At 36.4% G+C, this 27725-nt stretch overlaps 2 protein-coding genes across 2 annotated transcripts in view; one reads left to right on the top strand and one right to left on the bottom strand.

Moving 5' to 3' along the window:
* Positions 1 to 27725, bottom strand: part of ZNF804B (zinc finger protein 804B) — a 509244-nt gene that overhangs the window by 463340 nt on the left and 18179 nt on the right. The gene's annotated exons all lie outside the window — the stretch shown is intronic.
* On the top strand, positions 12503 to 13264 carry TEX47 (testis expressed 47). The gene has a single exon (XM_004431320.3). It carries the CDS (start codon positions 12503 to 12505, stop codon positions 13262 to 13264), a length of 762 nt encoding a protein of 253 aa, XP_004431377.1.

The raw sequence follows: 27725 nt of genomic DNA, 5'->3' as shown, positions 1-27725 counted from the left end.
GTTTTTATCATCAATTTACAAATTATCAGTCTACATATTTTAATAGTACCTTGTAAGGAGATTTCAATTGATCACTAGCTCAATTTAAAAATTCCTTTCTTTAAAGGCAATACCTTGAAAAATTGCCTGTCTGATAAACCAAATAGATTAGATAGGTTGGTAGGTAGGTAGGTAGATTGATTATAGCAGATTACGTATCCATATATAAAATCTTATGTACCAATACTATATACAACAGAGTAAGATTTCAACTTAAACAGTTTCACTACAAACAGTTTTGAGGTTACCTTCTCAGCCAATTGAAGTTGTTATGTCAATCGGGGATTTCAATCTAGTTGCTGACTGGATTTTCTCAGTGCCTGTAAGGGTCACCTTGAGCTCTATTCATAGTCTATAAGAGGGACTTCATAACTTAATGAGTATTGGGTTCAAAACCCTTGAAACCCACATAGACCATATTTCAGATTTATTCATACCCTTACCTAAGTTTTTAAATTATATTAACTGTCATCCTGCAAACTATACCACTTAGTTAAATACAACACGTTGAGTCACTGCTTCATTCAGTCCTGAATTCTTTTCAGATTCTTTCTTTCCATTAGGACTACAATTCCTATGCACATTACACAACATTTGACTGAATTTTATATATCTCTCACAGGTAGCAGTCACAATGTCGAAAGTCTTTCTCCTGACAAATATGTACGTATGCACATATATTTTGGAGACATAAAGCAGGATTGAGAAGATGGTTAAATCACTGGTAAACTGTTCACTTTGGGGGTAAGGAGACGTCACTCTCTTCTCACTACTTGACTTTCTACCCCAGGCAAGCTGATAATATAACACTTACTGACAAATCCTAGGAAATAAGTTCTACTTTTCTAAAATTTATTTTTATTTATTTATTTAAAGAACCAGACCACTTGTCTAGTCCACATCTTGGTAGAGAGAAATTGCTCAGCCTGCGATGTGGTGTCATATGGGTATATGAGGTTAGCTGCGTCAGAGCAACCATACTGCCCTTCACCCTATAGCTCGCACTGACAGCAGGGTCCCAGCACCCAGAAAGTTTAGCACCGCAGTGGAGCCTTTTTCACTTCAGTTATAGGAACTCCGTTGACTAGAGAATTTTATTGTGAAGGAGAAACAATGGTGCCTTATATTTAGAACACCTTGCTTATACCTTCCTGGAGACAAAAAGGTAAAATAGACTTAATTGTGCTCAAGAATTTATCTTAAAAACAATTGTTTACTGATTCTCAACCTCAAAATAATGTTGAAAAATCTAAGACGCAGTCCATAATCTTACAGAAGAGTAACAGCTGGAGATCCTTCATACCGTGTAGTTCTCACCAGCCTAGGGGAACTCCAGTTTTATCTGCGCCATGAATAAAAAGACACTGGCACCCGGCACCGGGATTGTCATCTGCATACTCAGAAAAAATGATTAATTTAAGATAAATAGATGCTGGCTTCAGACACACTGATGTATTTCCCAGATACCGTTGCGGCAACACTCTCTCCACTCAGACGTTATAAAGTATTCAGAGGGATACTTCTTTTCTACTCACGTAACATAAGGCATTCAAGATTTAATCTAGCTCCCTGGACGGTATAGTTGAATTTTATTTCACTTTACCGTCACCCTACCCATACAAATCTCTTCCTCTTTAATTTACTTTTCATAACATAAGCTTCTTTTTGTTCCTTTTGTTGCTCACCTTTATATTTCATTATATAAAAATGGCTTAACTATAAAATATGACACTTAAAACAAATTAATAAATCAAATAGAGAATAACAATCACAACCTGACAATAATTTTTAAAATTTTTGCAGTGCATGACTATGCTTTAGTTTTCTCTGAAAAGATTTTATTTTTTCTAAAGATTAGCTTTTTAAAACTATAGGTTATAAGTGTAAAGTTGTCTTTAGTCAAAAAAACTATTAATGCCTTATTTTTTAATTCACAAAGAAAACAGCTTGTTGAAAGCAAAGAAGATGTGCACTAGGCCAGAGACCTGCACTTGGAGTCCAATATAATAAAAATATGACCAAGAAGAATTTCCCTCCTTTTACGAGGCATAGGTCTTAGAGAATGACCTTATAAAAAATATAAGACTATCCTGGTTCTCAAATACATCACTGGAGGCAAATTTCTAACAACTAAGGATGAGATACTGAACACAAGTCACACCATTGGCCTCTACCTCTGGAAACTTATTAAATATGAGTTTATTTTCCACAACCCTTTGAGCCTGGGATCCAAAATAGGCCTTTAGTTAAGAGTGAAAGCTTAAAAGCACGCTTTCTCTTTACTGTGGTGCTATCTTAATATTGAAAAGTTACACACTCACAAATAAGACAGACATCGAATATGGCTCCATGGTAGTTAGGTACCATATTTTGGAAAGTAGATTAGAGATTTAACCCATCAAGCAATGATTAGGCCAGGCTATTTCTCTACCTTGTAAAAAGCTTCCATAAAACTGTCAAATGTGAAAATTCTTACACTTTCAGCTCTGTTTATGATAAAAGTTACCCTTCCTATCAAACCATAACCAAAAAAGTATAGCCTCTCTCAAAATTATAACCCTAAGCAAATATGATCACAGCAAGTGCAGTCGATACTCAAGTTGTTTGGCTAAAAGAGTTGATAATTCTAAGAAGTGGGTGATCCAAACTATCCTAATATTTGACCCTAAAACTTATCATATGATTCTGAGAATTTTGCCTTTATAGTTATGCTTTTATTCATCTTGTATTAATAATAGTTAGATTTTTTTCTGATTATATCACTACTGAAAGGGAGTGGTTTAGCCAATTGAAAAGTGAGAAGTTTTATAAGAATACAAAATATTCACACAAAAATCATAGTTATTTCTACTAGCTAGATCATGGGGTTAGGAGTTAACAACCTTCCTGTTAGTTCAGCCAATATCTTATAAAACGTGATACTTAGAACCTCTCAAGGCTAAAAGAGGCACAAAATGATTATTTATCCATATTTCAGCACACAAAGGCACACAGAGTCCAAGATAGCTTTGCTTAGGAACTCTCCTGGAATAAGTACCATATTGAAATGGTTTTTTCATGAAGTCAACTGTGGCACATATGTAGCTGAAAGGTGCCTGTTGTAGAGACAAGGAACTAGAGTGACAGATGAGGCATGGGCCAGAAAGGCATTCATGCATCTCTAGCAGATGCCAGCACTGAAAGATGATGATGGAAGACCAGATGCCTACACCCTTCCACAGTGATGTTACTGTAGACCCTGGGAATTTGTCCTCCCAAATGAAGTAGTCACCCCAGTATATTATAACTCACTTCACAAAAAGTGATTGCCCTTATGATTATATATACTAAAACAGTAATATTTAGTATCCCATGAGGCTCTGAAATGTCCACAACTGCTAATATTAATGGATGTAGTTTCTGAAGAAATATGGAATTGTCCTGAATTAGAATAGGCAAAAGGGCTTCAAATTTAGTGTAAGCTGGAAAGGTTGCAGGATAATAAAGGCTTGTTGGATAAATTAAAGAAAGTCTGTTTAGATATGTAGGGTATAGCCAATCTTAAAAAATATTTTACTATGTTCTTTTTACTATATTGCTGCTCTGGTTACATGAAATAAAAATGATATAGTTACTTAGACTTAGATTAACATTACTCTTACCTTAAAAAGAAATACTTTTTAAAGTCTGAAATTCTAGCCTAAATCCTCATTACATATATGAGATACGATATTTTAGTAAGCATTTCTGACTCTAAGATTTTGCCTTCCCAAACATCCTGAATACAGTTATTAACACTATTAAACATGGCACCCATCATATTACTTCTCTGTGTAAAAACATTCAATGGTTCTCTATTGAGCGTCACAAAATCCAGATTCCTATAACTGCTTTTTGTATAGCTCTAGCATCACTTTACTTACTGAAACATCTATTAAATTTCCTGAAAAGTACTCTAGTAAGAAATACCATATCGCTGTTTCAGTATTTCATGTGTATATGTTTTTGTCAACCTTGGTATAAGGTAAGCAACTTGAGGGCAGTAATATCAATTAGCCTCTTTGTGCCATGTTTTCCTTATCTATAAAAGGAATATGTTATGTCAGTGGTTTTACGATCCCTTCCAACTCTAAACTTCTATTAGTTCAATTTTCTCCATTTCGCACAGCACATTGATCAAAGTTAAACCAAAAGCAAGCACTAAAATAGATATTAACTTATTGATGATGTGTTTTAGCATGATAGATTATATAGACCAGAGTAGATACTTATACTGAAATTATGAAGATATTATTCCAATTATAATTATCTTTGTAGATGGAAAGCAATTTTGCTATTACTCAAAGATTTTTAAAGTTATGAAAAAGTAAGAATTGTGTTTCTGTCACCTGACATAATGTGCAGCAGTGTGTTAGTAAGTCATGTTTTTAAAGCTCTTCTGTCTGCCAAAGAAGCAGAAAATAAACCTGATAAAAGAGGAAAAATAAACATAATTCAGAGTTTAGCTGTTATCTGCAGTCTCCAAAATCTCTGTACAGAACTGATGATCTTAAAATATTTTCAAAGCATACAATACCGTACTCCATTTTCAGACTCCACCTTCCTGGCTGGACACAATGGCAGTTTAGAAAAAAACGGCATGCTAGTTTTTAATAGAGAAAAACCTAGCATCACTGTAGCATAATTACCCTATAATCTTCCTCCTCTAAAATTTACTATCAGAGTGCTTTCACTCTTCTTACTGACACACGTTTTGAGGAGTGCTCTACAATTTGACCACTTTTTCTACATTGACTCACTCAACAACTCCCACCTGGCTTCTCTCAGCCATTTTACTGAATCTATTTTTTTTTTAAGTCTCCAGCAAACTTGTAATTGCCAACGTTACACCTCAGTCCTCAAGCTTTTTGATTTCTCTTTAGAAGTTTACCACTACCACCCATTTTTAAACTTTCTGCTATATTGACTCTCATGGCCCTGTGTTGTCTTAGTTCTACACCTATCTCTGATGTTTTGTCGCCTCTCTCATTGGCTCCCATTTGCCCATGTCTTAAAATTAGGTGTTCTGCAGGACACTCTTCTCCACCTTCTTCTTTCCTTTCATTATCTTACATTGGTTCCTGCGGTTTTAACTCTTCCCTCAATGCAGATGACTATCAAATTTGCATCACAACCCAGACTTCTCCAGATCTCCAGACTCTAATTGCATTTATACCTGGATGTTTCTATGGCAACTCCACTTCAAAATAATATGTACAAACTATTTTTTTTTCCCCCAAATCTTGGCTTTCTCCTCTATCCTCCATCTGAATTTTTAAAAAAGTTGGTCCTCGCAGTTACTGACATTCAAGCCCACAGAGTCATTTTTAAATCCTTGCATATCTCACCTCCCACATCTAGTTGATCAAGTCATGTCTACCTTGGTGATGACTTGCATATCCTCCTCAGTCTCAACAACTGCCTTAGTTCAGACTCTAACTGTCCAACTGGGCTAAAATCTTCAAAGACCCACCTTTCTCTCAGTATTATGCTTTAGGCTAGGCAAACAAAGATCTGACTTCATGTAAGGTTTTTCTGAACTGAGGCTCCTGGGCTGTGTCTTCATAACTGCTCCATCTTTCATCTCTATGTCTTCCCATCTGGACTCTAAGTCAGTATGTCCAGACATCCCTGAGTATTGATCCTCCTTGTTCAACCTGGTCCAAGATCCGCCATTTTAAAAGTTCTACCCATCAGCAGGCTCTCAAGCTAGACTATCCCAGACTCACAAGCAGAGCAACATATGCATTATCTTTCGCCAAATCATCACCACAGCCTTAATTTTTAATGTTACTTTTTTTTTTATGAACAGAACAATAATGTAGACATGCTTAGAAAATTTGGAAAATGCAAAACAAATACTACCACCAAATTCCACCAATTTTAATATTTGGCTAGATTTCTCTCTGGTTTCTGTATCTTTCTTAAAACAAAATTGGGATCACATGCTATAAATAATTTTGTGTATTAAATTATTTACTTTAGAGAATAACTGTTTTTCCATGCATTTAAAATATTCTTCAAAAATAGTTTCAGGGCACCATAGTATTCCATAATTAATATGTCTATTCAATTTTTCAAAGTTCTCTTTTAATTCCCACAATAACCATCTTTACATTAAAATGTTTGTCAGTAATTTTATTTCTGTATGAAATATATCTGGAAGACGTATTACTTAGTCAAGGAGCATGAAATTTTTAAGTTCATGATCCCCATATCGTCAAACTGCTTTCCCGAAAAGCTGAACCAATTTACTCTTCGACTGGCAGAAGATAAGAGCACTCATTTGCCAATTGCAGAATTCTTAAAAGTGCTCTGGCTGCCTCCAGTATTTCCCATCTCTAATTCCTCTGCATTTCACAGGCAACATTCGGAAACAGAGTTGTGATCATAGGCATTCAAAAAAATCCCAATATTCCCTACTACCCACAGAGTAAAATTCAAACCTCTGAACCCGGCATCTGAGTCCTCCACAAAATGGTTGCAGCTTCCTTTTTTCTCCTCTTCCACTCCTCCCCTCTGCTCACCCTCCAGCCTAACCAGCAGTTCTGCTCCAAGCTACACTTAGAGTCACCTGGAGAAGCTTCATAAATATGTATATTAGAGTTCCAGTCCACACCAATTAAAGAAGAACCAGGAGCTGGCTTTTTTTTTTTAATTCTCCACCAGATGATTCTAATAGACAGCCAGGGCTTAAATTACCAGAAGCTAGCCCATTTTTCCTTAAAGTGAAATAGAGACCCTGGGAGAACACTTGTCAAAAATGCCAATTCTTGGACCTCACTTTAAGCATACTAACTCAGACTCTTTAGAGCTGGAAATAAGGAATGTGCAATTTAACAAACCCGTAGGTTCTACGGTTTGAGAACTACACCCTAACCAAACCAAACCACTGCCATTTGCCTAACGAAGTGCCATATTTCTTAACTCAGTAACGTATGCCCTCTGTCCTTCATGCTTCAAGCTTACAGAGTCTGTTTTACCTTCCCTGATCCCCATCTCTCTCCCACCCCCCCCACCCCCACACTCAAATCATATCTTTTTGTATGTCCAGTTTAAATACTCATTCTTCCAATCAGGTTTACTTGTCCTAGCATTTTGTGTTTTCAGCGTTTATTATGTCTTTATTATAATATTTCTTCTCTCCAGCCCTATATTGAACATAGTTGTAGAGAATTTAAGCTCCATTAATAGAATTGAATTTTTCATGTGTAGATACAATATCTGATTCATAAAAATATCTCCACAGTGTCTGGCACATTTTTCTACAAATAGTAGACCTATGTTAGATGTTTGAATTGAATAACCAATTATTCCTAGCTGCGCTCTCCTCGATAAAGAATTACCAAACATGGCTCCATGTTTTTGGCAAAGAGGGGCAATGCTGGAGAAGGTAATCTAGTTTTCTTTTTTTATAAATCTTCAAATATCTAGTGATTTGGTAACCTAACTCAATCTGGTTTGCTCTGCTAAATCAAGTCAATTCTGTCTACCTAATAGTTTATGTATGTGCTCTTAGTGAAAGGCTCTACCCACGTTGTTAGCCATTTATTTAAACCATTAATTCTCTTACGCTGATTCCTTAGATATGCCAAAACACAGAAAAAGTTAGCAGAAGAGATTTGGAGTTTTCTCTGTTTCTCTAGTACATGAGCACAAGCGAAAGGATAAAGTGGGATCTGGTATTCCAGCAAGAAATCAAGTTCACTTAATGCACAGCCTCGCATTCTAAAGAAATGTATCCAAGAAGAAAGCCACTCCCCAACTTGGCTCCCTGAAGACCATGCCCAGATAAGAACTCTTTCATTAAGCTCTCCAAGGAACCCCGGCCACCCTTTTTACTGAACATCATTCACGTGGTATTTATTATGTTTTTCCCTGCCCTGTGGTGATTCATGGACATCTATCTCATCACCCCCACTCGACTTTAAACTCCTAAAATTAGGCACCAAGTGTTTTCCATGTTTATGTTTCTTATAGTGCCTATGATGTTACCTGGCACACCAACGGTATAGATAAATCCAAGATGAATGAGTAGATAAAGACAGTACATCAATTTTGTTGAACCACAGGTATGATGTAAGATTTTTCCTTTCAATTTACTTTTTCCAAACCATAAGCTATCCTCCATTTCAAGAGGAATTGTCATATCATAGAGGATGCATAGAGGAACAAAGAATGACTTTGTGACTACGGATAGAGAGGGGATAATTTATCTTCTCTTTTCCCTACGTAGACAGAGAAGGGAGGTCGTTGAGAGCATGTTTGAGTTGTGTGCACGGTACTTAAATACCCCATGTTTTAGTTTCCTCCTCTATAAACTGTGGACAAAATTTTTATCTACCTTATAGGGTTGTTGTGAAGATTAAATTAATATGGGTAAAAGTATCTAGTGAATGACACATGGTAAATAATTAATGGAATTGAATCTTTTTAATACTTTCTATCTGCCTTACTAAGACAAAAGGACACTGGGATGGGAATTTGTTTCTTCATAAACATTTGGTTCCAGAGAATAAAATCAGAGCATAAAGTATATAGTGGAACATTAAGGTGCACTGCTTGATAAGAGTTACAAACATATGTTGTGTAATTGTGTGAGATAAGTTGGATAACAGGGGGGATAGGTAGAATAATTGAAAGAAGCCTCCTCAGCATCATGTTTCAATTTAGGTTCTGACACTTGTCCGTTGTTTGAACTTGGATATCTACTCTACACAGATCACTCCGGGAGGAAAAACACTGATGTCTCTTTACCCCTTGGATAGATAGAGTTCTTCAGCCTGAGTCACCACCTGAGGGTAAATAACTGGCCTTAATAGATGGAACACAAAGACTGTGGCATCTGGGAACTCAAATGCTGAGTGTCCATTGAAAGGAGGGTGTACAATTATAATTACATACCACAGGCAATCAAAAACTATCCAAATTCTATGTTGTTTCTATTCCTATCTGTTCAGAACTTTTCTCTTGACACTTCAGAGTGTGGTTCATGAAAGGCAGGAAAACAAGGTAAATTGCCTTTAAATGTTTCAGATAGCCATGTGACAATGAAACTAAAGTTTCGAAGAAGCAACTCAACAACTAAAAATGCATTGAAAAGTAGAAAAATACATTGGGAAAATGTAGGTCAAACTATCTGTGGTGGTAAAAACTATTGTTCCTGAATGTATTAGGTTGAACCACACAAAATTTTCAACATCAGACAGTCTAATTTATAGAAATGACAATTTCATATGTTTTAAGCCAACATAAATTAAGAAATTATCACTCTTTTAAGGAGGGATGGCTTAGTGATATTTTGTGTAGTTTATATGAGGAATTATAATGATGAAAAATCATCATTTTCCTATTAGGTTTATATTGGAGGAACCAAGATATATGAAAGAAAAAGGAAACAAGAAGCACACGTGAGGAGAAAAATCACAACTGAGCTCCTTTTTATAGAGGCGAAAGAGTAGAAAAATTGTGCTGCAGATACAAATGGTGTCATGAAGAGGAAGAATCTTACCTATGTATAAAAGATTAATTTGAGTTTGTGCACTCAAAAAAGGTTTCTGCATAGCAATGCTCTATAAATTCTCCCGCTGACTTTGATAATGACAGTGTTAGGTAACAAATCTTGCAGTTGCATGTCCCCACTTTCTCTCTGGAATAATCCATCACTGGGGATTGGAAATAAATGCCAGAAATCAATCTGGACTTTGTAAAGGCAGAAGCTCCTCTTCTAGCATTCTACAGAGGAGAAGTAAACAGGGAAGACTTTGTAAAATTAGTATCTTCTGAACTTTATGAAGCAGGAGTATCATAAGGTCTTACAGTTTCATGCTCTTAGCTGAGAAGACTCATTATAATCTAAATAAAGAGCTAGGACTATGAAGGCAGTGGTGGAAGTCAAGAACCCATGATACATTTCAAAGTGGGTTAAAAGACTTAGTAATAGAATAGAGTTGAGGGATAACCTTTAGGAAACATGAAAAGATAAGACCAAGGAGGTTGGTCTAGGACATGAGAGAGAAAATGTGAATTGAGACACAAATGGGATATTTATAAAGAGAAATATAAAGAAAATAATAGTTAAAATTGCATTTAAATTTGAAAGGATAGAGGCACATCCAAGAAGAAGAGTTGTAAATAAGATCACAGTTTGGGAGTCTTTCGTACAGAGAAAATACTGGAATGGGAATTCAGTTTTTTCTTCTTTGTCAATGCCAACAAACTAGTTGTATCTGCCTTGAGCCTTATGTTGAGAAAGAGTCCACAGCTGGACTCAGCAGGAAAGACTCTCGGGTCAGTCAGCAACGTCAATCATGATTTGGAGGCAAGTGTGACATCAAGGACCTCAGGAAAGAGAAACACAGATGGTGCTGAGCTAATTGGGCAGAGAGGTGGAAGGAGAGAAGAGCTGCATGATGAGCACAGAGCCTCAGTATTGCCCAGAGTTGGGTGTGAGAAGGAATTGGGCTAGGCCAGAAATAGAGATTTGGGGAGAAATTTAGGGAAGTACAGAGTCATAGAAACCAAGGAGGAGAAAAGGCCATAAACGAGGTTATAGCCAACATAATCACATTCTGCAAGGCAGTAAGAAGAACGTGGGTGAGAGCAGTCCCTAGACCGGGCAATGACAAGTTTCTGTGCATCTTGGGAAAGACTGCATCGTTTCAGGGAATGATGAAATGAACCACAGTGAGGAATTATAGTCAATTTTTACGTACCACACAATTAAAGAATTAAGTTACCTCTTAGCCTCCACTTTCTGGGATAATTTATCACTGTTTGTTACTAAAACCAGATCATTAGTTTGGATAACACAAACCTTAGAGGGAAAAAAAGTACTCTAAGGTTTAATTATTAAAAATTGAATTAAAGTGTTTTTCAACCTTATTTTAAAATTATGGTTTAGAACTCACATGAATGCAATTTTCAGATATGGTATTATTTTTTTATTCTAAAGATTAACCCAAATTCACATTAAATTAAGAAAATTAAATCCTATAGAAGAACTTTCTTATGAGAGTCACATTTACACAGAATCAGATATGTTCTTACAGTCTTTAATTAGTGCATAAGTACCTCTTTACCCTAGGTAGAGAGTGGGGAGGTTGTGGAGAGCATGTTGAAATTGTAAACAAGATACGCAACTAATCCATGTTTTAGTTTCCTCTTGTATAAATTGTGGACAAAAAGGAAAAAGAAAAAGAATATGTCGAGGAAGATGTCAAGGTCCACCATCTATCTGACTTACAAAGGCACCCTGGCTAAAAATAAACCATTCCAGAAAAGAAGCCCTCATTTCCTCCAACGTGATGTTGAGGTATCTGTTGAGACACCCTCATTAAATTAAGAAACGAGAGTTGTCAGTGCCCTCTGGCCCTTTAAAACCACTGACATTCTGACTCACTAAGGCACTATGGAAATCAGAATAGAACACACGACAGCTGAGAGCACCCAGGACGCTGGCAGTTGGAAGAGTGATGGAGGACAAGCAGGATTTCAAGGACGGGAAAAAGAAAGAAGCACTTGAAGAAAGAAAGAAACGCTAAGTTGACGTGGAGGGAAGAAAAGGAGATTGGTAAGAAGAGTAAGTTAAAAGTAACAGAATTTTTTATTTGACCTCTACAACAACAACAACAACAACAACAAAAGAGAAGAAAGAGCCATTTCTGAGGTTTGTTGATAAGAGAAAAAACAAAGAATCAAAACCAGTTATTTCAAAGGTTTACCTTTATTATCCAAGTAACACTATTAACTTTTAGTGTACTGAGTAAAGGTTAAATAAGCCAATTAGTATTTAAGAGATCCCCAGATTTTTTAAAAATTTTATTGACTAGTTAAATTTTTAAAAGAAACTGGCGGAATTACCATAAAAATAGCATTTTTTACATTTGACTAATCAAGGACAATCTGTAATCACCATTACATAAATGAAAAGATATTTTATTGTGATGCCAATGCTACTGTCAGTGACTGTCAGCAAATATATCCCTCTCTCTCTCTCCCCCCTACTCCCGTGTGTGTGTCTGTGTGTGTTATGTGATTCAAGGATGGGGGCTGAGAAAAAATGTACTATAAATTGAAGGAGAAAATAATAATGTAAACAGAAACAGAGTGAACTTACTCTAGATTAAGTTCTCTCTTTTCGCCACTCCCCAGTTCACTGGAGAGTTTTTTCCTAGAATATGAGTGTTAGTTATTTCCTTGTAAACCTAAAAAAAAAACTCTATAATTTGAGTCTTGTTTTAACATTCTCTTTCATTTCAAAGACATTATTTATTGATAATACTGGGAAGGGATTTTGCTATTCAGTAGCATTTGACAAATGAGTAAACTCTTTTTTTCAGAAGAAATGAAAATTAGAGTTCATCACTGAAGAGGTATCCTGATAATGTAAATATTGTGATAAGCTAAAAACTGGAATCATCTAGCAGAATAACTAGGACTCATCATGTCCTTCCCAGTCCACACTCGAAAGACGAGCAGAAGAACTTTTCCATTGGAATCTCTACTAATGCCACAAGTGCCACGTAGCAATTACTTGCATTTTCAGGAAGAGAAGCAAAGACTACAGCTGAAAAAATTCCTTCTCCATAGGATGTTTCTAGTGGCCAAGATAACAGCAGACACAGAAAAAAAACATATTGCTGAATACTATGAACAAGTGTTTCAGTCAATTTTGAAACATCACCTAGGAGAAGCAGTGACAGGATTATTGCTCCTATATCCCACTTCCATTTTGCATATCCTTGAGTCCTGCAATGGTACTCTTTACCGAATTCTCTCAGATTATCTTAACCGTGAAAAGAATGAAACAGAATTTTTTATCCAAGGAATGAAAATTATAGTCGTGTCCCATAACATCCCAACAAGGCTCTTCATGCAATGGCATGTTTCAGTAATAAAAGTGCCAGTCATATATCTCGATGACGTGACACAGTCACAGTCCCTAGAAGAGGTCATCACAGAGTTTCTCACCCAAACTCATAAACTGGCACTCCATCTTTTTAAGACTGTTAAAGTGGGCACCAAAGGACCAGGCGATAACTTGCACCAGGCTGTACCGGAATTACTCCTCCCAGAACAAATAATAAAGTACTTATGCAAATCTGAAGAATTCATGGACACAGAGACTTTCATAAACATGTATAATAAACCCATACATATCACTTCAGATTCTGAGGTGGTATGGCCCGCTCCCTCCCATTTCTAGGATTAAGAGTGGTGATGTGGTCGATGTGGTCAAATCTCTTAAGAAATTTATGCTGCTTAGATAAAAGGAAAATATCTCTAAAGTTACTCTTCTCTTTAAAAAAGAAACAGAACACCACAACATATACAAAGGTAATATACTAATCTTTACAGAGTATGTTAAGCTAAACTTGAATATCTGTTCTGACATTAAGTTCAATACATTATTTTAACAGATGAAGGGGTTTAATAAGTTCTCAAATGTTAACATCATTTTGATAGAATGACAATTTTTAAAAGAAAAGTATGGATGAAAAACGACAAACACTTGATTCAGATTCTCATTCCTTCTCTCAAGTCAGTGTTTGGCTGTCACCACACAGTACTGTGTTCTGCGAGTACAGAATTTAGGGGAAAAATATTATCCTTGAGTTTCTTGCAACATAAGGGTAGAGGCAAGTATGTGTAAAAGTAAATATGACAATATAATATAATATGATCATTATCATCATAGTAGTATGTAGGAAAGACTTTAAGAGCACAAGTGAAGGAGCAATCTCTGTATGGATCCTGATTTCAAACAGTAAAACTTAAACTTTGAAAATAGTTCCAAAGCTCACATATTCTGGACAACATAATCAAGAATATTGAGGCCATTATAAAGCTCAAGAACACAATATCTTTTTGAAATGATCAGAAAATATACTGTCAGAAGGCATTGTACTCTTTCATGCAAAATCATTTATTGAGCACCCTTCACATGACAGACATTTGCCAGGTGCTAGGGATGTGTCAGGGTACACAGAAGACATGATTGCCGCTCGTAAAATTTATTTATAAATATTCCATGTAAGATAAACCAATTGGTTATGTTTTCAATTTACTTCCTGTAAGGCAATTAATTATATGCAATTTCTATGTGACCTATTTCAAGTTGGTCTCTCCCTTCCTTTACCCAGGATTAATGCTTTTTTGCATTATTTTAAATTTTCTAGTTCCTTTACACAATTAAATGACATTAATATTTTGACTGCTTCAAGGATACTTATCCAAAATTACTTCAATATCTTATGAAACAGACTTTGGATTTAATGGAGGAAATACTGTTATATCATTTTAGTTTCATTTTATCTCAGTATGCACCTCAAATTTGTGATATGCAGATAATTTGTTATCATTTGTTTCACCTCAGAATCAAATTTCAGGAAAAATCATTCCTATTTTTAAATTTCATAATATAGATTTAAATACAGAATGGCATTTTTCACTTTTAGCTGAACTTGAAGTTCTGCTCATTTAAATTTAGTAACAGAAAGAGAAAAAAACAGATAAAATGAGAAGTAACTCTTCTGGTTAAGAAACAGTATATAATTTACAAACATTTTATCAATTTAGTAAATATTAAACACCTAATACTAATCGGCAATGTGCTATTTACTCTGAACTGTAAGAAAAACACAGGCACCCATCAATAGTAAATGTTTAGTGACAAAATGAGTCAAAGTAAGAGTAAATGCTTTCCAGGCTCCCCCTGCCCCTCACAAAAAGAGAAAACATTTGATGAAGAAGTAAGTCTTGGTCTAGGCTTTGAGTGGATGTGACAGGAGGTCTGAGAGGGCATACGAGCATATTTAAGAGAACAGAGAACAAGCAGAAGCAGGAAAGAGAAAACGAGCCATAGATGTTCATTGGATCAGATAGAATCCCTTTAGCAGAGTAAATTTTGTTTGGGAACAGTATTTTCTAAAGTTAGCTAGTGAATAGAGGTACATTTTATAAGTAAAATTACATATCTAAAAGAATGCCCATTATAAACATTATATTTTCCCAAAATGGCCATTGCATTATATCCCATCCCAGATGCTCTTCTTTCAATGTGACCTTAACATTTCTCCCATCACATGGTAGCTTTTCAATCCTCTCCCCTTGAAATCAGGCAGACTTTTGTGACTGCCTCAACCAACAGGGTACAACAGAAGTGATCCCATGTGACCTCCAAGGCCAGGTCATAGAAATGCCATGCACTTTGCCTTCATCACTAGAATGCTAGCTCTCAGAACCGAAATAATACGCTGTGAGCAATCCAAGCAGTTTTCCAGATGACACCCCAGCTGAGGTCCCAGCCAACAGGCAGTATCAGCACTAGACATTGAGTGAGTGAACCTTCAGGTGACTCCAGACTCCAGCCTTCCAGTCAACCCTGGATATCAAGCCAGCCCAGCTGACACCATGTGGAGCAGTGAAGTAGAGAGAAGCTATTCCCACTGAGCCCTGTCCAATGCAGATCTGTGAACAACATAAATGATTATTGTTGATTTAAGCCACTAAATTTTGGGTGGATGATTATGCAGCACTCTGGAACAATATAGGTAACAGGAATAATTATATATATATATATAATTTCATGTCATTTATTCATTCATCTATGCAACTAATATTTACTAAATATCTACTGGTAAATATCTACTAATGGGCCAAGCACTGCACCTGTCACTGGGTATACAAGCAGCAGTAAGGTGTGTATCCTCCACACCGCCTGGCACAGATCTTTTATTGGTCTATAATAGTTCCTGGTGTGAGAAATATTGATAGAAAATTAATTCTTTAAGCCAAAGAAAAACATTAAAAATCTGAGTCATTTTTGGAGGAAATTAAAGAAAATATCTAAATGAAAATATCACTGATTTACTTAGTATACTGTTATTTTGCACTTAAAGGATTCATGAAGTGTCAACTGTGAAAATAACTGGAAAATAAGCATAAAGTGACTCAATAAATTAAACTACTTACATAGTTATTTATTTATTTTAGTGAACACACTAGAATGAGTTTATTCAAGTGAAAGTTTCGCTTCCTAGTAGTCACTTTAGGAGGGTTTATACTTATTCCAGTGACAACATCATTGTGGAAAACATTTTGTGACTCTTTTATGGCTGATGAATTAAGGAGGTTTATAAATCAAAGGGAATTTAAATATTTTAGTTACATCTAGTTTTTTGATCCTCAAATAATATTACTCCCACTTGATTGGTGAGCTTAATATTCAATCATCATTCGTAGAAATGTTTGTTTTTTTAAATATTACATTCACTCTCAAAGGAAGATCTGTTGTCACCGAACATATTAAAAGGATGTGACACCGCCTCTAAGGGAAAACACAAATATATTTTCAGTAACAATCGCATTATTGAGATTCCTATATAGCTCACTAATATTATGTCTTTAAAGGGGATAACTCATTTAGCTGTGTATGTTTGGGTATATTTGATAAAATGCAGAAATATTATATTCATACCTTACAAATGTAATTTAATTTGATCAAGTCCAAAAATCTGACTCATTAAATGTTTGAAAGCCTTACAGGGTAATCCCCAACCCAATGAGAGTTATAGTTTCCCTACAATAAAATTTTACATAAAATCAGAGTACAGAAGTTGACCCAAACAAAAAATTAGTATTTTAACTGTGAACATATAACATTCAATGTTCATATAACAAAGAACATACAACTTACAACATATACTCATATATGATCAATTAACATGTAATATTTAAATGGTGTGGCCAGTGCCTTTTGTTTTGATGTGGATATCTTTACAATGGACTGGCATGCTGATGATCTTATGCTTGTTTCAGAGTAACCAAGGACTTTCAGGGAGGTTATACTTTTCTGGAGGATAACTGAAATAATGTTATTTGGAAGGAAAAACCCTCCCAAGGTGAATTTAAAAATTCTACTGTCTTTATTTTAATTAAAGAGGCAGGCATCTGTATTACTTCGTGGAGAATTATTGCTTAATACAGATAGATTTTTCCATTCAGTAACTTTATCATGACTTCAGCAAAAAAAAAAAAAACACATTTAAGCTCAGTTAGACCTATCTCTAGCAGGAGAATGCCCCCAACTTCCATGAGGAAGTAAAAATGAGACAGCCTATCACCAAATTCATATAGCAAAGTACTTTTAGATTATTTCAAATTGTAGAAAATGACAATGTAGAATGAGAGTTCTCCCCCTTGTGGTCAATTATGTAAATTTCCAGATTACCTACTGATAGGACTTACATGATAAATACAGTGCATAGTTTTTAAAAGAATATAAAGAGAACCTCCAAAGGTACCTTTCAAATATCTGGTCTACTCCCCTTGTTTTACAGATAAAGATTCTGCGACCCAAAGACATTAAGTGTTTTGCCAAAGGAAAAGCAAGAGTTGATAACAGTAGTCCCCTATTTCCACATCACCACTTTACATGATTAATTGTGGTCAGGGTTAGGGGTCTGGATTTAATTCTGAGTGTTAATACCCCTCTCGTGCTCCAATCCTCACACAGTGCCTTCTGGAGACGTCCCACTGGATTTCCACAAGCATCTCCATCACCACAGGCTCTAGATAGAAGCCACCACTATTCCTTCAATCTGCTCCCCCACTTTCACTCTCTATTGCTCTAAAATGGACCACTCTCCACATAGTTGCCAAGTCAGAAACTTGAATGTTGTCCTTATTTCCTCCCTTCCTTTTTATCACTGATAGCCAATCAATCCAAGCCCCACTCATCTTCCCACCATACCTATAGTAAGTATTTCTAGTGTCTGGCCTTGTCTCTGTGCCCCCTTAGGGATCTCCCTCACTCCAGTCATCTCTGCCTCCTCTCTCTCTTTCTCATCTATATAATATTCTATCAAAGTTAAAGGCAGTATAGCCCAAGGTTTAAGAGAACCACCTCTGGTATCAAATTGCTGTACTGAAACCTGGTTCTGCAACTTTGTAGAGCTGTAATTTGTTTCTTTACCTTTCTGCACCTCAGTTTTCTCATCTACAAAATGAGTGTAATAACAATATCTACATTATAGGGCTGGTTATGAGTGTTTAATGAAATAATGGTGTAAAGATCCTGGCATACAGTAAGCACTCAATAAATATTATTCCTCTAATCAAAATTCTTCAATGGCTTCCATTTCACCTCCAGGATAAAAAGCAAAATTCTATCATCATCTGCAAACCCTTGATTCTCTGTTCCCTGCTGACCTAGATACCCAGCTTCATCTTGTGCCCACTATTCTCTCTCTTCACACTTTGTTCTCTGACAGTTTCCTAATATTTCCAAGCTCCTCCCCTTTAATTTCCTTCCTGAGTTCTCTTAGCAAAATTCTGCTTATCTATCAAATTTTATTTCCTCTGTGAAGCCTGGCAAAGTCAAGAAACCCTTTTCTGCCCTCATTGTAAGTGGTACTCAACCATATTCTAGCAATTCTTCTGTCATATTGCTGTTGTATATTTTCACATTCATTTCCCCACCAGCAACTTGTAAGCAATTACCATGGGATTTTTTGGTATTTGTATCTTTAGTGCCTCATTTAAAAAGAGAGTCATTTAAAATATCTGTAAGAATTTCTCCTTAATGTTAATTTTACTTTTATTAAAATAGTTGAGAAATTTCAATATATTAAAATGTTCCTATATTGTTGATCAGGTTTTGGCCATCGTCCATGAAGTTCTTTAAAACAGCAAGTCAAAATATAATGGTTGCACCTTGTCTGAAGTCTTAAGTTTCACCCACATAGTAATTTCTTCCACTCTAATTTGTAAGGATACCAAGAATATATTCTGCAAGTGATTCAGTCGAACTTTTATATGTATATATTACTACTCACTGAGCCAAGTATAGAATCTTATTCTCAATTCATTGGATTAAAAATACTCTTCTGTTGGAGCATCTGAGCAAGCGATTAGTAAGGTACACAACATTTATTCCACATTTAAAGATTATTTCTATGTGTTCTGCAACCCCCTGTTTCGCCAGCCACTCTTATCTGTTCTTTGAGATGTATGCTTGATAAGACTAATATTTATCTATATTTGCTTAGGTTATTATAAAAGTATAAATTTGATTCCATTTTAATTATATAGTTCACATTTCTGATCTGTTTTTAAAATACTAAGCCATTTTTAAAGACGCTATTTAAAAAACTGCATTAAATGTAAAGCCTTGATTTATGGAGGAAGAAGTAAATGTCTGAGTATTGAACATATTTACTTTTTACCAAATACGCTCTAGTGTAATGACCTCCTCAGGGATCTCTCTCTCACTCAAGTCTCACCTTCCTCCTCTCTCTCTTCCAAGTTTATACAATACTTTGCTTTATGCAAGCAAAAGTAATATAATATTCTACAAGAAGGTTTATTTTATCATGGATAAAAACTACATACCGTGTAATATTTCAACTCTTTGACTCTTCACTTTCTAGCCTATAAAGTGACAATTCTTGAGCACATACTCTGTCCCAGCCAAAATCAAAATGAAAAAGTGAAAAGCTCATTGAAGTGAGATGACTACCCTTGTTATGTACTCTATTACTAACTCATTATGTGCTCTTGAACATGTAATTTATTCCTTTTGGGATCTCTGCTCATCTACATCGTGAACTCTATAAACATCATAAAGAAATCCATGAAGCCCTTGAACTGTTATCCAAAAATATGTCTGAAAGGAAAGACTACACTGTCTTAACAATCAGGCAGGCAGACGACAGGATTAAGGTGTTTTAAATAAAATTTTGAAGCCTAATGTCTGAATGTATGACTAATGCACCCTATCAGAGAATACTTGGGGGCAATACAAACATTTTCCTTTAAAAAATTCATCCTGACTGCATCCATTTTAGTGCAGAGATGGATGGGAAACTGAAAAGCCAGAAATCTATATATTAGACTATGACATCTAAATAGCAAGTTTGGTAGTACTGTGGTGTCAGAAGAAACAGTGACGAGTGGAGCATTTCTCTTTAAGGCTGATGGGAAGCCATTAAAGATTTTAAGCGGGGCATAATCAGATTGGTTTGGCTGCTGAGTGGAGAATGGACTGGCAGAGGACATGTTCGTGCAGACAGCCTCCTTAGTGAGTTGTTACAAATTTCCTGGCAGGAGATGATAATAGCTTGAACCAGATTAAAGACTGTGGAAATGCTTAGATCCAATTTGAGAGGCAATCAGGAGGTAAATAAACATAGGTTATGAGGGAAAGAAAGGTGTCAAATATATTAGGTTTCTAGTTTTTCCAGCAAGATGGTACCATTCCCAAAGTAAGAAATATACAAGGAGTACGGAGTTTGTAGGGGAAGACTGTGTTTTCAATTACTGACATATTATAGCTATAGCATCAAACTGGAATAACTTTTGCTTGATATTTCCATTATCAGTATCTTTGGATGAGGTATAGAGCACATGCATTATATTAAATCTCGTACTTTGTTGAAATGGCTAAGTACTAATACGTACTTTCTGATATATACAAGTAACTTTTAGGAAAGAAAAGTGAAAACAGTTTGATAAGTTAAAATAAATTAAGCTAAAGGAGAAATTGTCCCAAAGATTATCCTGAGTCTGATATGCACCATCACAGCTCCCCTTAATCTTATATCTGTATTCAGTGGAGCCAAAAATAAAATCAGCACAGCTTATTGAGCTTAGTGCCTTCCCCGAGTCAAATAAAAGTCATTCAAAACATTAACTCGATAATTATTTGTTGATTGCCTCCTGTATGTATAGTCATGTGTTAGGGGCCATGTAAGACAAAAACATATAAAAGGCTCCATAGTGCCTCCCCAAACTCATTGTATATCATTTATTCCATTTGCAATAAAATTTAGGTGAAAAGGTGTCCTTTGACATTATATTGAAATGGCTTATCCCCTGTTTCTCTCAATTGGTCATGGGACAACATGACGCACATTGAATTTTATTCTCTCTCTGCATTTAGTAATGAACTGAAAAACTGTGTCAGGCACTGTGTCAAGCATGGCAGCTCGGGGGTGCAATGCAATCGTGAGCAAATAAGCATAATTTCTACTTGAGAGCGTATACAGTCTCTGCCTCTCTATCCTAGACACATAAAAGAAAATTAAACAATTATAATAATTGTTATCATCATGGATATACAAGTTGCAATAATTTCCTAACTTTATCTAGTTTAGAGGATTAGGGGATGCCTTTGAGGGAAGAAAGATACAAGGATTTCTGAAAGTTAAATAGAAGTGAGCCAAAAAACAGGCAAGGAGTAGGAGGGGAATGTTCCTGGCATAGGATATATATATACTCTAGCAGAGGGATGTTCTAAAACCAAAGGCAAGAAGAGCCATACTGTGCCGGAAGAACTAAAAGAATTTCAATAAGGCAGGACCTGAAATACAAAGGGAAATCATAAGAGATGAGACTGGATAGCTAAGCATGGGACCAGATTATGCAATATATCCAGTTGGATATGTTGTCCTGAAGCTCTCTCTTTTGTGTGAGATTAAACATCCATGGGGCCAGATTATGCAGCATAAGCTACAAAAGTACCATGATTTCATCTTAAGTGAAATGGAACACAGTCATGTTTTGATCAGAGAAATGCCATGATTAGAGATGCATTATAGAAGGACCATTTTGAATTGGGAGAAGAGAGTGGAAGAGAACTAGGTAACTAGATTGGATATACTAGTTAGGAGGCTATTACAGTGATCAGGGGAAAAGATGACAGGGAGTCTGTACAAAGATAATGACAATAAGAATAGTAAGAGGTGGCAAAAATCAAGAGATATGTCAGACATCTTGGGATTTGATTGAAAGTGCAGAGTGTGAAGGAGAGAAAGGACGAAATACCTGGCAGGAGGGAGTGCCATTCCCTGAGACAGACAACCCTGGAAGAGGAGCAGGTTGGGGATATTCAGGGAGTGAGATGAAGTTTTCTGTTTTGAACATGCTGAATTTGAGGTGTCAGAAACATCAATGTTAGGGGCTGGCCCCGTGGCCTAGCGGTTAAGTGCGCGTGCTCAGCTGCTGGCAACCCAGGTTCGGATCCCGGGCGCACACCGAGGCACCACTTGTCAGGCCATGCTGTGGCAGCGTCCCATATAAAGTGGAGGAAGAAGGGCACAGATGTTAGCCCAGGGCCAGTCTTCCTCAGCAAAAAGAGGAGGATTGGCATGGTTGTTAGCTCAGGGGTGATCTTCCTCCCAAAAAATAAATAAATAAATAAATCAAATTCAGATGCTGTGAAAAAAAAAAAAAGAAACATCAATGTTAAACTACCCGGTAGAGAGTTGGATATGTTGCCCTGAAGCTCAGGAGATGGGTCTGGTATGGAGATGGAGATTTGAAAATCACTGTAGATGACAACTGAGGATTCAGGAGTAGTGCTATCACCTAACATAAGAATACATAGTGAACAGAGAAGACAGCCTACTTCAAAACTCTGAGGAAAGTGAAAGACAGAAGAACAGGGACCTACAAAGAAGTCTAAGACATTATTTAATTCAAATTGCCCAGGAACAGAGAAAGAAAAGCAGATGAGGGCAGTGTCATGGAAGCCACAACATTTCCTAAAGAAGAGAGTACTCAACAGCATCAATTGCTGTCTCAAAGTCAGGTAAGAAAAGGATGAAAAAGGGGCCGGCTCGGTGGCATAGTGGTTAAGTTTGTGTGCTCTGCTTTGGTGGCCCAGATTTGCGGGTTCAGATCCCAGGCACAGACCTACACATAGCTCATCAAGCCATGATGTGGTGGCATCCCCCATACAAAATAGAAGAAGATTGGCACAGCTGTTAGCTCAGCGACAATCTTCCTCAAGCAAAAAGAGGAAGATTGGCAACAGATCTTAGCTCAGGGTCAATCTCCCTCACCAAAAAAAACAAAGTAAAGGACTAAAAAGTAGATTTAATGAGCAGGAGGCCATTGGGTCTTGGAAAGAGTGACTTAGTGTAGTGGAGGCAGAAGCAGAATGCACTAGGTTGAGGAGTGAGGGTTGGATGAGGAAATAGAACAAGTATAAACAATTTTTCTAAAAGCTTAGCTGTTGGTTAGTTAGTGAATTTCCAGAGTCCATTTGGGAATGTAAAGGTCCCTTTTAAGATTCTAAAATTTTTACTAAAAAGAAGACCACCAATTTATTTTGGTTTCAAGGAAGGAATCTGTTCTTTTATGTGAGATTAAACATCCAATCACGGCCCAAGGGGAAAAGAGCCCTATCCACTTTCAAATGGCAAAGATATGGTCTTGTACCTTAAAGATCCTCAAGTGACTATTTGTACAGTTCTGGAAAAGAAAGGTTACTCAGTAAACATTTGTTTAGATAAATAATTGCACTTATCTCTAGAAGAAACCCAGCTGTGTAGAAAGTGACTTTAGAATATGCGTGAGCTCTGATGTTACAGCTCGAACTTTGGGTTATTCCATTGGTACTTCCATGGTAAACTTTTATAGTTGATTGCAGATTATGTCATGTGCTTTATCTACTTTGTGGAACAACCACATTGCATTTGTCAATTTTGCTCTGAAATCTGGCCCTTATCCAGATTGCTTCCTTCTTTGCCCAGTCAGGACATGCTAAGAAATTGCAAATTACAATCAAATCTCAATTTTCCAAACTAATGATTTTAAAGAGTGATAATGCATAATCCAAAATGATGGTGAATTCATGAACCATTTATTTCTGTAATGTATATTCATTAAACTTGACTATAAGTACATCTTATATGGCATTCATATCAAAATGATAAAGCATTTCAACTGAAGTCACTCAAGGAGACTTGCAAGGTTTTCCAATTTCTCTGTTTCCGCTTCCTACTACATCCTATTGGTTATATCACCTTTCATGTTTAGATGACTCATTAAAATAAACTAACATATCATGTTTTATAGGATAGAGGAGATAACTTTCATCTACTCCTTGTAGCATTTTCTTATTATTGCCACCATTCTCTATAGCTATGTTTCTCTGTCTCTGTCTCTCTGAAAGTTTCATTCACAAAACTAAAGAGAATAGTATAATGAACCCACGTATCCATCATCCACCTCAACAATGATCACATCTCTTTTTAAAATTTACTCTTTGTTAAGAAACATGACTAGTATCTCCCTAAGATATTATAGATTAAGAAAGCACATGAATGCTAGCACTAGAAGGAGCTTTAGATGTTGTCTATTCCAGCCTAGTCCTTTAGTGAGGAAAATGAAGCAAGTAGACTTAACAAAGCCCAGCACTGACTGAGAGTAAGGCAAGAGCTGGACGTCACCTCACCTTTTTTATTTTCTCTGGTGAAATCAAGACCACACCTCTATTGCTTTACTCTTGGTATGGAATATTTCCAAAAATCCACATATTACTAAATGTTACTTTCCACAGTCCTACAAAGCACAAACAACATGCAAAAACTTGAAGTGTTTTAAAGTTGGCATATTAGCCACAAGATTATTGGGTCGAATTTTTAGGGGTGAACAGATGAGGGATGGGTTGTGAGAGACAAAGAAAATTCTTACCTTGGATGTTTTTAGCCAGGACATCATCCATGAATGTACTCAATATTTATCTTTTTTATGGGATGATCTCAGCAGTTCCTGTATTCCTTTCACCACATACAAGGGGAGGTAATCAGGTTTGACATTTTCACTTTTGACCTTCTTGTACAAGGAGCAAATCTTTTTGTAAACTGAAAGATGTTTAGGGCATTCATATAACATTAAGTTGAAATGAGTGTGATGTTTTCCTCAAGAGTCCTCTTGTCCATAAAAACTGCTTTGTGGGATAATTCTTAGGAGAGCCACTCACCCATGTCTATTGCTAAGATGTTTACTCAGGGTATAGTACCATGTCAGAGGAGCTGGAAACCCACAGCTCACAGGTAGGCCATTCTACTAACAGAAGTGCCATTTCTTCTCTCTGGCACTACCTGATTCTTCTTGCTAATATTAACCAAATGATACTTGTATAAGCACAATTAGTTTACAAACGACAATAAGACAACGTTTTCCCCTTTGTATTATAGAAGCGACAACAAAATACCTCCTTGATGAAGATTACTCCCAGGAATAAAATGCTTGCATAAATAGAATTATATGTGCATATTTGGAATATAATTATAGATATAGATATATAGAGATATCAGTATATATATATATATATACACACACACATGCATATATGTACACATGAGTATATATACAACTGTTTTAACCCAAACTAAAGAAACCAATTAATATTCATAAAACTCCTCCCAAACAAGTGGGAGACCCAGGGATTTAACTATCAAAGTTTAACAGCGCAGTACGGGAAGGCTTTGTATAAATAACACAGATCGTTTCTCTACCAATTATGTCCTCCCCACCTCCACTGACTCCCATCTGAGAAGCTGCCCATGCCCCTTCCTCAGAATATCTCTTCCCATAGCTCTGTGTGTGGGCCACAGACTGTGTGACCCTGTCACCCTCTCCCCCATCCAATCACTCTCTCCCCTCCTGCCCTATTACGTGCACATACACACACACACACACACACACACAGCTCATGGGCTGGATTAGTCATTGTCTACCAGGGGCAGAGAAAGCTCATTTGTAAGGCAGCAAATGACGAAGCTGAAGTGAGCAGCAGAGATGAGACATCTGCAAATACCAGAGACACAAACAGTCACCTCAGCTCATGATTCCACTTCCCAGCCCTGACTGAGACCTGGTGGTATTTTCTACCCTTGAATCCTTCCAATAATCAATTCTTCTCTTTTGCTTAAGTCAGTGAATGTGGTTTTCTGTTGCTTTTTTTTCCTTTTCAAGCAAACCATTCCTTAGCGGCCTGACAAACATTTTTCAGAGCAACCTACTCACACAAAGTGCAAAGAGTTCTAGGTTTCACATTAGAAGATTTGTGTTCAAATCTCCTATTTTCTGCTGGCTAACTGTGACCTTGAGAAAGTTATCTAACCTCTCTGGGCCTCAGTTTTGTCACCTGTAAATTGAATGAGCACCTACATATTAAATGAGATAAATCATATATGAGAATAACCAGCAACTCAATAAATGCTTGTTGAAGTCATCAGAGTTTAGAGTATGCTCTGCAAGTTTGCAGTTTCCATAATGCAGTTATGACAATAAGCTTTGTGACAAGGACATAAGATGGTCTGGATTCTGACCAGCAGCCCAGGGAGACCTCAGGGATGTCAGGCCAATTAGTCAAGCTGCTGATACATAATGCTTCTGCAGCGAGGATCCACTAGTCTAGAGATACTCTAGAAAATCTCCTAGCAGAGTAAAGCACAGGGTGTGCTTCAGCAGGCTTTTGCTGCTGCTCTTAATATCCTCTGGAAGAATCTGAGCTACCCCCCGATTGGCTTAAATGCCAATTCAGACAACTGGACCCTGATCAGTTAATTAACTTTTATTAATATGTGTTTTGAATACCCTACTTATATTCTTCAATAATAATGGGAACATTAAAAAATCACCCCATTGTAATTTAATGGCTTAATATACTTATGAAGGGATTTTTTTATTATTATTTCAAAGAACTCAAATTCTAATAAGATGAAAATAGACTTATGTCAGTCTTATGGGTTTTTGTTTCCTTTATATTTCTAATAAGAAATTGGTTGCTTAATCATATGTACCTGAAGAAAAAAGGTAATAACACCACTTCGCCTTGTCACCTGATTGATGTACATAAATCAATTTTTAATATTCATAGCTATGAGCAGAATTAGTATATGACACAATAAGAAAAAGTACATAACAATAAGGGAAGCAAAATATACATTTCTTCCTGTAAAGAGAGATAATTTGGAGTTTTCACCTTGAAAAATTATAACATTATTTGCAATTTATGTGAGAGAAAATCTTTGAAAAGTGTTTGCTTCACTTTTGAATTGTTTTGTATTCTTAATGTCTTTGGTTTCTTGGAAAGTACCTTTATTGTCTTGTGTAATTGTCAATAACAAGAGTTTTTACCATTAGTTTCTTACTAAAATCTGAACATTAGTTAATTATACCTACACACCGACTGCTGTACATATGAATATTTTCCCAAAATTTTACCTTTTAATTTTGCCATACGTGTAGATACCCAAATTTTACATTTACTTTAACTTAATATTTTCATTTTGATCCATTCTAATCGACCAAGATTGAATGAATGAATAAAATGACCAAGGGGACAGAGTTTTATTGAGTGCCTACTAAGCTGCAGATCCTGCAGCACACAGGGGCTAGCTATTATTTGCCTGGATGAAGAAAACACAGATGCCACTGCCAGGAGATTGAAAGAAAGAGAAATAGATATGTGAACCAACCATTAAAATGCCATTATGTTTTAATAAAGGAAAGTGAAAATCATCATGGTGGCACAGAGAGGGAAGAATCAACTCTCAGTGAAATTGTTTCACATCTGACCTTGGGAATCTAAAGGTCCTGGATCCAAGCCCCAGCTCTCTGCCACTCAGAAGTTGTGAAATGTGGAGCCTCATCTCATCTGCAAAATGGAAAATAATAGTGCCTACATCTGAAGATTGTTTTGAGAATTAAATAAGACAATGTGCAAAGGGCTTGTTTTGGCATAGTATGGCACACAATGAGTGCTTCCTACCTGTTACTGTGACTGTGACCTGGGCATTAGGGAGGTGCTCAGAACATCAGGGAAGCTTCATGGAGGATCCCCACAGGAGTTACCAGTGGAAAAGGAG

This window comes from Ceratotherium simum, chromosome 1 (genome assembly GCF_057802395.1).
Source record: "Ceratotherium simum simum isolate JZ-2026a chromosome 1, ASM5780239v1, whole genome shotgun sequence".
In the NCBI taxonomy this organism is placed as follows: Eukaryota; Metazoa; Chordata; class Mammalia; order Perissodactyla; family Rhinocerotidae; genus Ceratotherium; species Ceratotherium simum.
The sequence above is the reverse complement of the archived record's forward strand: the minus strand, read 5'-3'. Positions and strand labels throughout refer to the sequence as shown.

Coding starts and splice junctions, on each gene's coding strand:
- TEX47 (XM_004431320.3), top strand. CDS start 12,503: ATGTCCTTCCCAGTCCACACTCGAAAGACGAGCAGAAGAACTTTTCCA.